This window comes from Lepisma saccharinum, chromosome 3 (genome assembly GCF_977018435.1).
Source record: "Lepisma saccharinum chromosome 3, izLepSacc3.1, whole genome shotgun sequence".
NCBI classification, from domain to species: domain Eukaryota; kingdom Metazoa; phylum Arthropoda; class Insecta; order Zygentoma; family Lepismatidae; genus Lepisma; species Lepisma saccharinum.
The window spans coordinates 61406935-61424625 of record NC_139231.1 but is presented as its reverse complement, the minus strand read 5'-3'; the positions used below and the strand labels follow the sequence as shown (position 1 = coordinate 61424625).

Below are 17691 nucleotides of genomic sequence, written 5' to 3'. Positions count from 1 at the left end.
CTGGATACTCGTACAATGGCAAGCTGACCATACATTGTGTTGCCAAAAATATGACTGTTAATTCGGATTATTTACAGGCTAACGTCCTGACACCAGTTTATCGCCATGACATTCCTCATCTCTACGGGAGGGATCAGAATCGTGTGTGGGTGCATCAAGACAAGGCGTCAAGTCACACATCTCGCTCAACCTGCCTCTTCTTCCAACAAATGGCAGAAGAAACTGGAATTCATGCCATTCCTTTCACAGACATTCCAGTGAAGTCACCTGATGCCTCACCGATGGACTTTTGCGCCTTCGGCCTACTGAAAGGAGCCGTGTCTCAGAGAAGACCCCGTACCATTGAAGGGCTATGGAAAGCCTGTCAGGAGGAGTGGTTGAGGCTGGACATAACTACACTTCGTGCCAGTCTCCTACAGTGGAAACTTCACTGTCGGGCAATTGCCAAGATCCAGGCCCACCAAATAGAGCAGTGTTCCGCAACCTTATTTTACTCAAGACACACCCCAGACGGGCCTAGACTCAACACGGCACACCAAAATGTCTGTCCCCTCAAAATCATATGAATCTTAATATAATTACGAAATATTACGTCTTTATGTAATATATTATTATTATCATCGTTGTTGTTATTATTATTATTATAAAACATGAATAGACTTATGCATTTATTAAAAATGTATTAACTTTAATTCACTGAAGAAAATACACATTTCTAATACGAATTTTAAAGTAAATAACTCTACTCATACCTTCAATGTGATACTTGAGCCTGCTTAGCTGCACACAGACGGCTGATTCGTTGACAAAGCAAGCCTCATTTCTTCATCAATGGATTTGAGTCTCTCTCTCTTTGATGATTTAATTGTAGTCAACGTCGAGAAGCCCAGTTCACACAAATAAGTAGTTGAAAATGGTAATAACACATTAACTGCCATCTTGGAGATAGCCGGGTATTCACTGCTTATTGACAACCAAAATGTATCCAAAGGCAATTTGAAAAATTTTAATTTCAATGTTCTGTCTGCTTTCAAATCTGCCAGTTCCTCTTGTAAGGGTAAAATTTTTCGGAAGATATTTCGAATCCATACTGAATGGATCACGAACACAGTCAAAATCTTCAACGCTCTCTCCAAAATATTTTTTGAAAGTCTGCTGCAAGAGTACTAAATGTTCTTTAATTAAGTCCATCAACACCTTGTTATCCTCAGCAAGGTGGCATACAGTTTGGAACATCTCACATGATCCATTTTCAATTGTCTGTATCCACAAGTTCAACTTATTAATAAATCCTTGAATCTTATCCATACTAGTCAGAATATTTTCGTTTCTACCTTGCATTTTTCTGTTTAGTTCATTCAAGTGTACGAAAATATCGGAAAGATATGCCAACTTAGATACCCATTCATCATCTGCAAATAAATCCGCATACTCATGCCCCTCAATAGTCAAAAGTGAAAGTACCTCCTCTTTAAGTTCAAACATTCGTGTTAACACTTTACCTCGAGATAACCATCGTACTTCTGTATGTAGCAGAAGTGTAGTGTGCTCTGATCCCATTTCTTGACACAAAACGTTAAAAAGCTGCATATTGAGGGGCCGCGATTTGATGAAGTTTACAACTTTTACTACTTCGTCCATCACAATTTTCAGAGGAGATGGCAAGGACTTAGCAACAATGGCTTCGCGGTGAATGAGACAATGGTCGTTTCGTAAGTTAGGATTTACTTCGTGTACTTTACCCACGAATCCTTTCACTCGGCCTGTCATAGAAGCGGCTCCATCTGTACAAACACTAACGCAGTCCTCCCATGTTAATTCATTACGGACCACATATTCATTAGTCGTACGAAATATTTCTTCACCGGTTGCTCGCTTGGGTAGTTCTTTGCAAAAAAAGAAATTACTTGCAATTACATCCCCATCAACATACCTTATGTAGGAAAGAAATTGTGCGTGACTGCCAATATCGGTGGACTCGTCGATCTGAAGTGAGAACTTTCGACTGCTCTTTATTTTCTCCTTTATAATGTCTTCGATGTTACTGGACATGTCACTAACTCGGCGGCTGATTGTGTCAGCAGAGAGAGGAATTTTTGAAATTTCAGTAGCAGCTTCTGAACCCAGGACTATTTTTACCATTTCTTTATACGCGGGCATTAACAACGTTTCTGCTATTGTGTGTGGTTTTTTGGCCTTTACGATAAGTTCGGCTACCTTATAGCTAGCTTCCTGTACTTTTTGCGAAACACGTACCGACGTAGTCATGAGTGTCACTTGTTTTTTATTTTGTTCCAACAACCGACGAAAATAATTCACATGTTTACTTAACAGAGAGGAATGTTTTGTTGACAAATGTCGTTTTAATTTACTCGGAACCATAGCAGCATTACTGAGTTTTTCACCACACACAACACACTCAGGGATTGGGCATGTTTTGTCACCACACCAAAAAAAAACGGAAGATAAATAGTTATCACTATATTGCCGGTGAATTACTTTCTGTTTCTTTTTTCGGGCTCGATGGTTTTACTACTTGCACTCGAGGACGGACCACTCCGTACAAGGAACTTATCCATATCGAAAAAAAAATAGTAAGACTGGTGTAGCAATCTATTATTCGCACTACTGCAGAGCACAGCTGTGATAGAACTGAACTGAAATACTGTAATTGTTGTCTGACAATGTGTGGGTCCTTCGGCGAAGGAATAGAGCAAGAAAGTTTAAGAAGCGCCGACAAACAGGCACAAAACAGCCAGCCTTACACAAAAGATGCAGTGTTACAAACAAAGAACTCGCTTGAATAGCTCTATTGTATGATTGGTGCGGGCCGCTAAAAGGCTTGCTAAGAATCTTACGCGGCTTTCTTTGCGGTAAACACAAAGCTTGCCGCCTGTAACCCATCAAACCGGCCCAATATTACAGGCAAGAATACATATAAGATGAGCAAACTATAACAATATTGAGTAAATAAATTACATTTAATTTCTATGAAAATATAACCATTATCAGCAAGAATAAACAAGCATCTTCTTACTTAAAATCGACAATTAATTTCTTACAATATTACAATAGTAGGTAAAAGTTCGCGTCTCACCTTTCTCCTTATGAGGGCACACTAGTGGCCTCTATATAATAAAAATATGGTGGTTTAATCGAGTGTTATTTATTTGCACAAACTTATTGGAAGGCAAGGATTGATTATATTGGGATCATATGATTTTGAATGACAGTACCATAGAAGATTTATTACTACTAATAGTAACATGCATGAAATAGTACCAGGAATTTTACTTTTCGTCAACTGGATCTAACATCCTTTTTTTTTATATTCAATTTTACCTATTCATGTAATAAAATATATTAATTAATTTGAATATTTTAATTAATTCAATGTAATTATAATTATTTTAATTTAACATTATTAATATTATTTTCAGATATAGGTTAGGACCCCCCCCCCCCTCTGAAATATATTTTTAGATACGTGCCTGCCTACCGTGTTCGATTTGAATAAAATGTAGAAAAGGAGGGGGTTAGCGCTTCCTCTTTTTACATTTCGACAGTCTTATCTGATATGTAGTACTTTGCGAGTCAACGGTGTATGCAGGAAATACATGTATAGAAACACACATGCATACATAATTTATGATTCGCAAAGAAATTTCGTTAAATTCCCATGATATTAAATATACAAGGACAAAATTCTTGGCTTGAATGAGAATTAAATTTAATATGTAGAGGATAGGAAAAGGGAGGGAGAATTCCCTGGCTTCTTCCCCTTCAGCGCAAACTCTGTCTCGTACGTTCTACATCCCATTCAAAATTTCTTGTTAGTTTCGGATATATTTTGCCCGAAATCCTACAAATATATTTAAATAGTGTACAGCGGTGATTAGTTTTACTTACATTAAACATCTTATATAATAACTTGTAATAAACTGAGGAATTCATCTTCAGGGGTTCTATTCCCCCCTTTTTTGCCCTTAGATGGCAGCTGCTAATAAGGGATGAGCCTTTCCCCACAAAATAAAATTCTGGCTACGGGCCTGCTGTTCTGCATTTTGACCGTATGGTCTAAGGTGTCTTGCTTTGAGCTCCAGCTACGGGACACATGCAGGTTCGAGTTGGGGGGGGGGGGTGGGGTGATGTAACAACTTTTCTCGTAAGATTTCGGCTCATGTATAGGATCGGTTACCACCCACCATCGTGAGGAGATTGGGGAGGTACGAATGAGAACTACAGAAACCTTCAACAAAGACCGGGGTTTCGTCATGCTGACCACAGTAACTGGTTTGAGTGGGAGTTAGGCCGGCAGTCGGTAGGTAGGCCCTGGCCCTCATGACCTGTTGTGCCAAGGGTTGGTAACGGTTGCGATTGTTTTATGATTTCTCCTAGCATAAAGACTAATTATCGTAGAATTTTGGAAATCATTGTCACACGAAATTTGAACCTTCCTTAAGGTAATGAGCACTGTTTGGACTCGAAAAACAGTTATTTATGTTGAAAAAAAACCAACTTGAAAATTACCTTACGCACTTCTCATGGACAAGATATTCTCCGTCGACAAGCGACAGTAAATATCATAGAAGCGTGGGAATGAATGTAGAAGTAAATCAAAACCTTGGTAGAATGCATTTAGGGACTTTATTTTAATGCTAAGGGAACCAAACCTAACCTGCCTAACCTAACCACGAAAGCATATATTGAACAAAACCTTAAGTAATCGCTAAAACTCTGCAGTATGAGTTAACAGACGTACATCGAAATCGAACCATGTAAAAATTGTATTCGTAGCATGATGAAATCGCAATAAAACAAAAGGAACTTGGGCCCAAGGGTTTACTTACGTATATTGACGTAGCCAGGTGTGGGCCCACAGTGGCTCGGATTCCTCAAAATTTTGTTTTTGCCCAATTCACTGGGGATTTTTTAAGAGTATTTTAAGATAGCATTTCAGTTTTACAGTGCTGAAATCTTTGTGTATTTCTTGCTGACTACTTGGAATGCATCATTTGATGATGATGTCCTCAACACTATAAACATTGTCACCAACAGAATATGTAGGAATGGCATATTGGCCTAGCATGCCAACAGTGTTTGAAACAATTGGACTTCGATGTCAAATGGCCTTGTGATACCTTGGGAATGAATAAATATGCAATCTAAAATTTACTGGGGTTTCTAGCTCAACACAACGCAAATGATCTTGATTAATTAATTCATGTCAGGAAACCACTACTCAAGCTACAAGTGTGATACACAATGGGTTCATGTCAGCATAACTTTTCTAATAATTTTTGTAATTTTGATATCTTTGAGGCATGCCTTCAGGCATATAATTTGCTGCTTTGCAAATTACATGCAGTAGTTGAAGTAGCTGATTCCTACGGATCACTGAAATCAGCTACATTACCTGCTTTGCTCAGTTTATCCAAGCTCTAACTTGCTTATGCATATGAAAATTATTTTCTGCACAAAGTGAATTAAATGTTATTTATCAAGACTGTGTTATGTTGTCAGGTGAAGACATTTGCAACCAGCACAGAGTGGATGAGGAGCACCTTGTGGAAACATGGATGGCTTACAGCCTCTCAAAGCTCGAGGGGAAGCCACCCACCTTGGACACCCTGGCTCAGATGGAGAGGGAGGAATATGGTAAAAGCAAGAATGCGAATCAACAAGCATCGTCAACGCCATCAGGAAGCAGCTTAGTCATCTATAATTCTGCTACTAGCAATGATATGTATCCTTTTTTCTTTCTTTTATTCTTTGCATGTATGAGGCTAATCATTGGCCTCCCTCTTATTATAATGGTTAAACGGTTACAGTATAATCAAGGCTTCAGGTTTGTTGTTCAGATCCCAGTTTAAACTGTAAGCTCAGTCCTCGTTAACTTATATGTTCGTAAAGTGAGTTTATAAAAGCTTTTGGGATCCGTACCTCATTTGTAAGCAGAAGCATGCAAAACATTGATTTTTGATTATATTTTTGTGAAGACAATGCTTTGATTTTGCAACTGAAACAGTAATTTCAAAAAGGAATGTCTGGTATATTTTAAAATATACACACACAGACAGTGGAACCCCCAGTGTTGCATTCTCTGGCTTTTATATTTTCCTACATTGTGCATTAAGCATTCATGGTCTCATTGGAACAAAATGCTTTTTTTTTTTTTTTTTTTTTGTGGTGGTGGTGTGTGTGTGTAGGTCATCCATGTCAAATGCAATCGTTTCTGAATCTTGGTATGTTGATAGTTCCAAAATTTTGATTATCTTTATTTGTAAGTGAAACCGAGATCTGGGAAAATATTCATCTGTAGCTCTTAGAGGCCATGCATGTTTAGTCAGGGCCAAACTTCAAAACTTGAAAATGTTGGAAATTATAAACATTTTACGAAATTTCGAATTCGAATGCTTGAAAATTTCCCCACTATTTATTTTCTTCATTTTATAATCATTTGTAGCTCAATATACTGATAATGTGCGAATTACTCACAATTAGATACAAACTAAAGGTTAAAAGATTAAAAAATCAGCAACTTACGTGTGTGAGTATAAAAAAATTTTTTTTTCCGTACTACGTTTCGGAGGTTACACTACCTCCTTCTTCAGGTTGAAACGATGTTTTTCAGACACCTGACATGGTGCCTCGTCGTGAAAGTGATGGTAAAGGATTAAGGTTAAAAAGTTGCAGGAAGGACACTTTCTAAAAAAGAAATGTAAACTCACATCTAAAACCGCGCAATATTAAAAAAAAAAACAAAAAAAAAAACACAAAGGAACGTCCAAGGTTAACGTCGGCGAACTGCCGACCAGTGCTCGGGGTAGGCGAATGCACGGGGTCAGCCCATGCCTGGATAAAGAAAACTCCTCCTCCTGAATCCTTCCGAACTGGGGCTCGGGAGTTACCAATCCAAGGTGAAATCGACTTCCACCTCGGCGGCTTTCCTAACCTCGGGAGTAACACGGAAGCCTATCTCGTCCCTATTCTCTGCGGCTTTTTCCCATTTTTTAAAGAAGTTAACCCAGCCGTCTTCTAAATTCCCATCGTCCCTATTAAGTTTGTTCCAATTTTTCGCGCATATATAGGCAGCTTCATATACATTTCTGTCCAATTTATTGTTAACCTCCCTAATAACCTCCCTTTTAACAATCTTATGTCGGTTGGCCAATATGTGTTCAGATAACCCTGTTTTGGGTATGCCCTCCTTTACATCCTTATCATGTTCTCCCCACCTAATTAGCATACTCCTCCCGGTCTGTCCCACATATTCCTTTCCGCGATAAAATCTTCCGGCAAAAGGAAGGGTTGGCCATGGGCAATCCCATTTCTGGCCTTGTGGCCAACATCTTCATGCACTACGTCGAAAAAGCCGCTATGGAGCACGTAGGGGGGGGGGGAGATAAAATATTATGGGAGATACGTGGATGACATCCTCATCATAGGAAATGGAATCACACTCGACAGCATATTCGACCAACTAGGGAAACAGGACCCCAGAATTGGGTTTACTAGAGAAGATATGACAAACGGAAAGATTCACTTTCTTGACTTGTGCCTTACCAAAACCGGTCAACGGATCGTAACCGGGGTCTTTCATAAACCGTTGGCCGGAGAGCTGTACCTCCATAAGAGGTCCCAACATTCGAATAGAACTAAATTAAACGTTTTTCTTAACTTTTTCATTCGCGCCGAAAGACTGTGTAATGACGATAAAGAGAAAGAGAAGGAAGGAGAATGGATAAGGAAGGTGGGGGTAAAGAATGGATATACTATCCGCGACCTGGAAAAAGTGGCTAGGAGGGCAAAAAAGATTGTTGGACAAGAAGCATCGCAAAATGACAAAGGGGAGGGAAAAACTGAGGTAGGAAACGGTGATAAGAAAACATATTTTGTCGGGATTCCTTATTATAAGGGTATTTCCGAGAAAATTGAAAAGTCTGTGAGGGGTTACGGGATAAAATGTGGGGTAAGAGCACCCCGGAGTATCGAAAAGCACTTTACGTCCTATAAGAAAGGGAGGGGGGATAGGCGTAAGAACCCTGAAGAGCAGAAGGGAGTATACAGGATAGTGTGTGAATGCGGAAAGGAATATGTGGGACAGACCGGGAGGAGTATGCTAATTAGGTGGGGAGAACATGATAAGGATGTAAAGGAGGGCATACCCAAAACAGGGTTATCTGAACACATATTGGCCAACCGACATAAGATTGTTAAAAGGGAGGTTATTAGGGAGGTTAACAATAAATTGGACAGAAATGTATATGAAGCTGCCTATATATGCGCGAAAAATTGGAACAAACTTAATAGGGACGATGGGAATTTAGAAGACGGCTGGGTTAACTTCTTTAAAAAATGGGAAAAAGCCGCAGAGAATAGGGACGAGATAGGCTTCCGTGTTACTCCCGAGGTTAGGAAAGCCGCCGAGGTGGAAGTCGATTTCACCTTGGATTGGTAACTCCCGAGCCCCAGTTCGGAAGGATTCAGGAGGAGGAGTTTTCTTTATCCAGGCATGGGCTGACCCCGTGCATTCGCCTACCCCGAGCACTGGTCGGCAGTTCGCCGACGTTAACCTTGGACGTTCCTTTGTGTTTTTTTTTTGTTTTTTTTTTGAATATTGCGCGGTTTTAGATGTGAGTTTACATTTCTTTTTTAGAAAGTGTCCTTCCTGCAACTTTTTAACCTTAATCCTTTACCATCACTTTCACGACGAGGCACCATGTCAGGTGTCTGAAAAACATCGTTTCAACCTGAAGAAGGAGGTAGTGTAACCTCCGAAACGTAGTACGGAAAAAAAAAAAAAAATTTTATACTCACACACGTAAGTTGCTGATTTTTTAATCTTTTAACCTTTAGTTTGTAGCTCAATGTGCAGTTAGTACATACACAGAGTTTGGTGAATGAATGTAAGTTTTATTTAACTGATAATTTTTGGTAGAAAATACAACAGTACAGCAGTGAAAAAGTATTGAATATTGGATGTTAAAATGCGAAATTTTGCTATTTGATTAGAGTGGCATGCATTTACTGAGTGGATGTTACAGAGGACTTATTAGCTCTTGCAATTAATTATGAGTTGCACTTGAAAGTTTAGTCCTAAAATGTTTTAAAAAAATGAAGGGTCAGAGGAATAAACAGGTTAAGTCAACACTTGTCAAACTCCAGAAAAATTAACTTTTTTTCTCATTCTCACTTGTATATTTTTCTTTGCTTGCAAGTAGGGCTGTGCGATATATTTCGATACATTAATATCATAAAATTATCAACGTTTATATAGATAATCGATATCAAAATTATGACGTATGGTAATGTTCCATTCCCTACTTTCAAGTTAAGGCAAGCATAAGGATGTTAAGATAACAGTTAATGTGCTCGTCACGCGGGAACAGAACTTTTGAGGTAAATGATGAGAGATTGCTACTGATTAACATGGAAAGTAAATATAATCAACAACCAATAAAAAGAATAAGGTTCCTACTTTATAGCATTTGTTGATTACCCTTGTGTGCCCAAGCATAGGGTATATGGTACCGAGACGGCACTTGGAAATGACTCTGTCTCAAGTTGTAAATGACTGTCTCCTTCTTAGTCTCACCTCAATACATATACACAGCATATACAGCGTGTGACAGCACAAACTATTTTGTAAAAACATTTTTCTGTTTGATGCATAGTTTTGACGCTAAGAGCAGTGACAGCTCCAGAAGAGGGCAGGGATGAAACTTCAAATTGAAAAATTTAGATGTGTCTGGATTGTCGATATTGGTATAGTCTGGAACGTTGATATCGATATTATCGCCATCATCAATATTATTGGTATCATCTATATCAATATTGATATCGATGTCGATATTTTCAATATTCATTATATCGACTCAATATCGATATTCAATGGATATCGAACTTCATTACTCTAGAGATCGATATCGCACAGCCCTACTTGCAGGACAAGAAATTATGTTTGCATGTTGGGCAGAAAGAACAGCTTGGAGCAAGGATTTAGTTCTTAAGAAAAAGTAAATGCACCACGGTTGTGTAATATTTATGTATGCAGGATCTTTCAGAAATATAGGAAACTAAAGGAAACCACATGTCTATCTGCAGAGAAACATTTGTCGCAAGTTGTGCAAAGTACTAATTTTTAGTCTTGGTGTCAGTAGCATGTATGTTTCTGTTGACACCCAGTGTCTCAAAAATTTATCTGGTCTCATGTTTCATAAAAGTTCCATTACTTACACTGCACAAGTGGTAAAATTCTGATGTACAATATCTGGCCATTAATCACCCAGCACACATGGTAGTGTGCTTGTTTCGATCTGGTATGGTGTCAGTATAAAGTAGGCCCACCCTTCATTGCTATCACTATGTCTACTCTGACAGAAAATCTTCCACGAGCTTGCAATAAGTGTGTTCAAATCACCAACCCTGAGACCTTCTGTAAACAAAACTACGTGCATGCAGAAAGCATTGCAAACTCATAGAAGAGTCACAGCACAGCAAATCAACACAGCCTTTGACCTGACCATCTCCGATTTTCATGAAATTTGGGGAGTTGAAACTATGCATGCAACTTAGTAAGTATAAAATTTTTTAGTTTCGTGCGTCTTGTAATTGTTAAATTATTCAAGGTCAAAGTTAGCATAAATTGCCCTTTTTGAGCCCGCTTAGCTATACTAAATCTGCTGTAACTCTGCCCCTATTTTGCCTAGGAAGCTCAAATAAAGCTTATTGTACAGTGAATTGAACAAGCTTTCCAGTGATATATAACAAGCCTACCTTTGGATAAAAATATAATTTTGTCACGTGACCTTGAATATCTCAAAACATGTCATCACCAAAAATCGTGAAAAAAATATATTTGGTCCCTCATACCATACTCTAAAACATACCAAAAAATCATTCTGGGATTGCAATGGGATCAGAAGATACAAAATAATATGTGTAACTATGTGACTGATAAAAGCCCCATTACATGAACTATGAAGAGTCAAATGTCCCTTAACACTCCCTACAAAATGTGAAGGAGTTATCCTGGGTATAATTGGTCATAAAAGAAATAGGTTAGGCACAGGGAGATCCCTAGCCGTGTGTGTCAAGCGCAGGTCCGGCATATTGTTGACCGCCATATTGAATTCAACGCAAAAATTTCAAAGGAAAGGGGGTGATGTGATATATCAAATCAGGCTAGAATTTCACAAGAAATGAAGTGACGAAGGATTTTCCAACGTATCTTACGCCAGCAAAAAGTTATACACATATCTTTCACTTACGATATATGCACATTATAATGTTGCCAATGTTCCTGTGAGCACACTCGTTGACGTCTCTCACACTCGCTTAGATCATTTGGTAATGTAGCATGTGCAACAACATCGCAAGCAGCAACTATGCCTTCTCTCAGATGGTCAATATCAGGGACTTTTAGTGCATGCACCGTTCTCTTCAAATGTTTCTGAAGGTAAAAGTCCTCCTAAGATGTTAGATCTGGGGAATGTGCAGGCCTTTTAATAGATCCCCGTGTGCCCATTAATCTACCTAGAAATTTACCATGAAGAAATTGCGAAAATGTCCACATAGTGTGGTCACACACTGTCCTGTTTCAAAACTCTCGAAAAGTGCCATATCGCGTAAGCAAGGGTGAAAAAACCTGTTCACTTAACAAATCCAAGTAGCCCTCACCATTTAAGGTTCCGTTGTTGAATATGGACCAACCATTTCCGTTCGCCATACATTATACAGGGTGGCGACAGACCTGGAAAACCGGGAAATGTCAGAGAATTTGAGGTGTCAAAAAAAGTCAGGGAAATGTCAGGGAATTTCATCTTCATTGTCTTTTTTAAATTTTTTTATTTAAAGATATCGTTATGGAACTCTGCACGGGAACAGGAAATCTCGTTCGTAAGGTTCGGCCTCAACTTTTAGGCCCCTGTTATGCGCAACACAACCACGGCGTCATAAACCAGTGATGGCAGGAGGAGAGAGAGGGAGAGAGAGAGAAATTTCTCTCGCCCGGGTTTCTCAGCGGGAATTTTAAATTCGAACACTCTTTGGAGAAAAATTGTTATAACTCGGGAACTATGGGAGCAATCTACTTCGGATAACTTTTGTTTTTCAGCTAAAACATCAGCGCATGCAACTGTGTACAATTCAGAACGACGAACCGAGGAAGGGGGCTGGGGGGCACGACCACCGAATTTCAATGAAAAATACAAAAATCTACAGTTTGCCCCCTCTTCTCCCGTTATTTTGGGGATAAGGTGCAAACCTTAGTATTCTCTTCAAAAAATGGACGTATCCAAAGAGATTGACACATGTTTCATGTTTTTGGGTGCCATACAAGTTGAATAATGAGCCAAAATGTGGTGCCATACAAGTTGAATAATGAGCCAAAATGTGAAACTGTTCGGAAATGAGGCATGGATATATTGCGGAGGAGGGGGGGGGGTGGTCATGAATATGAATTTCCCAGGTATGCTCCAGACCTGTGTCAGAGTTTCCACCAAAACATAAGAGTATGAAGGTCCAAAAAGCACATTCATTTCGTAATCAGCACCATGATACCATATGGTATCATTGGGCCAGTACGACCTTACTCTGATTATACCATATGGTATCATCGGGGGAGTAAAGGTTAAGCCCCTAAATATTACGGGGAAAATGCATTGAATTATAATATTTTCTTCTCCATATGGGAGTAGTAAGGGACTTGTCAACAGATGGAGGGGATAAGAGCGGGTGGCGCCGTCCGATAGTTGTCGGACGTCGTAGTAAGGCATTTTGTTGGTCAAACTGAAGGAACATGGAAACAAATAGATTCCATTGATACATACGATTTTTGTCGAATATCGCTACCCGACAAAGTTTCTCACTACAACATCCAACAAAAATCGCATGCATAAACAAGAAGAGCTTTAGACTACAAATATGCTGCTGGAATTTTATTACTCTTCTGGCTCACTTCACCTTATTTAATGTAGCAGTGCTTACGAAAATTTTCTTTCATCATCCTGACGTATTACTGGTTTCGCACAAGTTAACTTACTTTTACAATGACATTGCACTATTCTTAGATATCAAGAAGAATCTAACCAAACGGGATGTATATTGAATACTGTCACGAAAAAGTGAAACATAAAACTGCATTGGTGAATGTTATAAAAATTGGCAAGTGCATGCTCCCAACCTCAAATTTACTGCAACACTAGTATTGCAATGAAATTAACGCCACTCTCTATCCTGTCTGTTTAAACTCATGAGAGATGGTCATTAATCTCTCGCTGAGTAAGGGTAATGTACAATATTATGAAATAAAATACTAATAATAAATACGTAAATAATTTAATATCATATTTACTCGAATCATTCAATCATAAAAGCAAATCACTTTCTTCAAGAATTGACTTTTCTCTGCCAGCCCTGCTAAATTTTCACTTTCCATCTACTGATTTTACGAGGGGTGGCCAGAGAGTAATTTCCGATTAGTAGGACATTGATTTTTCGCAAACGTCAAAACCGTGAAAAATGGTAATTGCTGCGAAGTTATGTTTAGGAATGTGCAGTGATGTCTGGACACATTTTTTGCCCGTTCGAAATATCGAAATAATGCGAATTGTTGGCATTTTTAGCGATTTTTTTTAAACATATGCCCTAAAACAACGAAAAATTCCATGAAATCCAACATTCTTGTCTTTTCTAGGCCATGTTTGTGTACGTAGAACGTGCAAGTTTTCCAACATTTTACTCAAGAGTAAACTATAGTTATACGTACATGGAATAATTCCGACAGCCACATGTATTTCCCACGATTTTTTCAACTTCTATCAAAACCATTTGCATCACAGAGCCAAGTGGCAGGGTTCTAACAGGAGATCGAGTGCGTATCTACCGTCACATGGGAGCCACCACATCTTCGTATTTGTCGCACGAGATATGTTTTGAATTACCAAGCTAAGTGTGCACCATCGGCATTTGTCGAGCCAGTAATAATGGAGCTCAGTCGTTAGGGCGTCTGACTACTATGCAAGAGACCCGGGGTCGATCCCCTGGGGGAGAACCGGGATCTTTTCCACCTATTCAAACTGCTCCGGTGCCCACCCAGCATCATATGAAGCTGGTACCTTGAGGAAACTTTGAGGGATAAAGGTATCCAGGAGCATGGTGCTGATCACATCACCCCCACCATCAGCCGTGATCAAGAAAGTGTAGGGTCCTAACTCCACACCCTGTATACACCTTCATGGAAAAATGCAGGGGAGCACTTTACTTTTACTTCCTCAAAAATCTGTTCCAACATATCAAACTGTCACGAAAATACGTAGACCATGTGGCGTACAATTTAAAATAATAGTTTAAAGCGCAATGGAGTATTACGTTTCGGTATATTTGGCAGGTAAATGTTCTAAAACAAAAACGCGAATTTTGGGAAACGTAACACTAACAAGTCAAAAAAAGATAATGCCAATTTTTGGTGCCATAATATATCGGTATCTGTCACGTGAGATTGATTGATTTTAATTTTTTTGGTGCGTCGCCACTTATGGTCATTATGCACCCTTCAGTATATACGGGGAAAATTCCATTATCTAAGATTCTTACCTTAAAATGAAAAAAAGGAGTATGAAAAATAACTTTCCCAAAATAACTTTGAAGATATCAAACTCTCACGAAGAGGCGTAAGCCATGCGACTTACAATTTGAAACAGTAGATTAAAAACACCATGAAGGTATAATTTCAGATATTTTCCAGAAAATGCGCTAAAATGGAAATTTGAATTTCGGGAGAAATAACACTGTATAGTAAAAAATAAAGAATAAGAAAATACACTAATTTTAAAAAAATATCAAGGTCCCTATCGATTAGGCATAAATTAAACAAGAATATCAGTAGTAATTGATTGCATTAGTAACAGTGAGTCCTAACCTAATTTTCTGCATAATCACCACCGTTGTTCTGGCATTTGTTGTAGCATGGCACTAAATTTTGTATGCCCACTGACAGCAAAGACTGGAACTATCTCTACCGCAGTGTAGCTGTCAAGTCCTTGCCCTGCTAGAAACCTCTTCAGTTAAACAAAGAGATGAAAGTTGGTACATTCAAGGCCAGGACTGTACAGGGAGTGGTGCAAGATCTCTCACCTGAAGTGATGCCAAGGGCCCATGTGTACTCAGCTGTATGGGGTTGTTCACATTCGTTTGGCCTTCTGTGAATTGTCTTCACTATCGTCTGACCATACTATCACTCACGCCGTCCGGTCTGCACACCTCACACGGTTGCTGGTGGCTCTGTGCCAAATTCTGAGCGTGCAATGTAGGCTACATCGCAGTCGGTGGGAGACTGTATGAGAGGTGCAATCTTTAATCTAGAACTGTCATAAAATGGCTGCATTGCAACTGTACCAGATTACAGATACATGCCACTTCTTCCTGCCTTCATGTGTGTGTGTGTGTGTCCATCTCTGACCACTAGTGCTTCGTATAGGCACCATTGCAGCTTTTTGCAGGATGCCACTCGTATATGAACTTTCAGAAGCTTTTATTATTAGAGTGTTTACTGTTTTAATGTGTGGTTAGCTAAATCAGGTACATATACAATGCAATTCTATAAATTCCTTGCGTTAAATTTATAATACCTACATGCCCTTTTCGTCAGCATTAATGGTATAACTGCATGTTGTCAGTTTCACAGTACTTCACTTGAATATACTGTACTGAAGCAGAAATCCCATTGATAATGTAAGGAAAAATAACACTTTATTTTGTTCAATTCAGTTGTTTCCCTTATATGCAAGAGTTAAGTTGTTTGCTTTACAGAGAAGAGAGAAGTAGCTTTGTGCATCGAAAAATGAGTCCGCACTCATGGTTCTTGCAAGCAGATGGTTCCAAACCTCAGTGGAAATATCAACATATAATACCGAGATTGTATAAGGAGACTGATAAATTACAAATTATATTTCTTAATCAATCACTCTTCACTCTTATCTCATTTAGTCGTAACTTTAAAAGTAATCAAGTATTTTATTTTAAACTTACTGCGTATGATAAAATTTCGTAATCCTTTCCTAGCTTGTGAATTGTAACAATTTTCCAAATTCACTATTTTGCAGTTTGAATTTAAATCACAGAGAATAGAGAAATTAATTAAATTTCATAGAAGATAATATTGGTAATTTTCAATCCATGCCTGGATCTGCATGAGTTTATTATTTCTATTTGCAAAAAACATCGATTTAGTTTAGTTTGTAATTGTCAGGGAAAAATGTAAATTTTTGTCCTGGAAAACTTGGAAAAGTCAGGGAATTTCATTCCTGCTTTTTTGTAGCCACCCTGATTATACCACATAATTAGCTTACCAGCAACAACCATTCGACTGAGCAAATCACAGGTATTGCATATTATTTTTATTAACTTCACCGTGAACATAAAAATTTGCCTCGTCACTGAAGAATTTTTCATTCCGAAGGTAGTGTCACGTAATTGTTTGAGATACTTTTCCAAATATTCTTCACTATTCAACTATTTGGTGAATATAGCTGATTAAAATCATATGCAATGGTGCGTATACTTCTTTCTCTCCCAAGATGTCAGCGTGATCTCGATGAGTTCCTAACACGTTAGGAGCATTCCAATGCTTTGTTTTTAACACCTCGAAAAGGAGAAAATGGTTACAAGCATGCAGTAATAAATTTTTGCTGGTTAAATATATGTTGGATAAACCTTCGTCACGTCATTTCTCGTGAAATTCTAGCCTGATTTGATATATCACATCACCCCCTTTCCTTTGAAATTTTTGCGTTGAATTCAATATGGCGGTCAACAATATGCCGGACCTGCGCTTGACACACACGGCTAGGGATCTCCCTGTGCCTAACCTATTTCTTTCATGACCAATTATACCCAGGATAACTCCTTCACATTTTGTAGGGAGTGTTAAGGGACATTTGACTCTTCATAGTTCATGTAATGGGGCTTTTATCAGTCACATAGTTACACATATTACCAGGTGTATAAGCTTAAATCTGCTGTTTTGTAGTTAGAAAAAAAAATGGTTCGGTCATAGAAAGCAACAAGAAATTTATTCAAAGTACTTGCCCTCGCGAGATACACATTTTGCCCACCTCTCGGGCAATTTTTGGATACCACGCCAAAAAAAGTAATTCTCTTTCGAGGCAAACCACTCATCAAGCCATTTTCGGACATCTGCATATGAATCGAAGTGCTGCTCAGCGACGACGTGGCCCATCGACGAAAACAGATGGTAGTCGGAAGGGCCCAGGTCTTGTGAATAGGCGGGATGGGGTAGCACCTCCCAGTTGCGTGTCTCCAAGTAGTTTTGGACCAGTCTTGACGTGTGCTGTGGGGCGTTGTCGTGGAGGAAAATCAGCTTGCCATGTCTTTGTTGATAATCCGGCCTTTTGTCACACAGAGCACAGTGCAATTTCATCAGTTGTTGGTGGTAGCCGTGGGCAGGGACAGTTTCACCAGATTTCAGCAGCTCAAAGTAGACGATACCCTGTTGATCCCACCAAACACACAGCATCGTCTTCCGGCTGAAGCGATTTGGTCTCGACGAAGATGTTGATGGTTGGCCGGGATCAACCCACGATTTCTTGTGTTTAGGATTCTCAAAATATATCCACTTTTCATCGCCAGTCACAATCCGATGCAGGAAAGACTTTCTTTTATGTCTGG

General features: G+C 39.0%; 1 protein-coding gene across 1 annotated transcript in view; it reads left to right on the top strand.

Moving 5' to 3' along the window:
- PolA2 (DNA polymerase alpha subunit B) overlaps positions 1-17691 on the top strand; it is a 112650-nt gene that overhangs the window by 9727 nt on the left and 85232 nt on the right. Inside the window, exon 2 of the mRNA XM_083118661.1 lies at positions 5524-5746. Within this exon, the coding sequence (XP_082974787.1) occupies positions 5524-5746 (223 nt within the window). The remainder of the gene's footprint in view (positions 1-5523; positions 5747-17691) is intronic.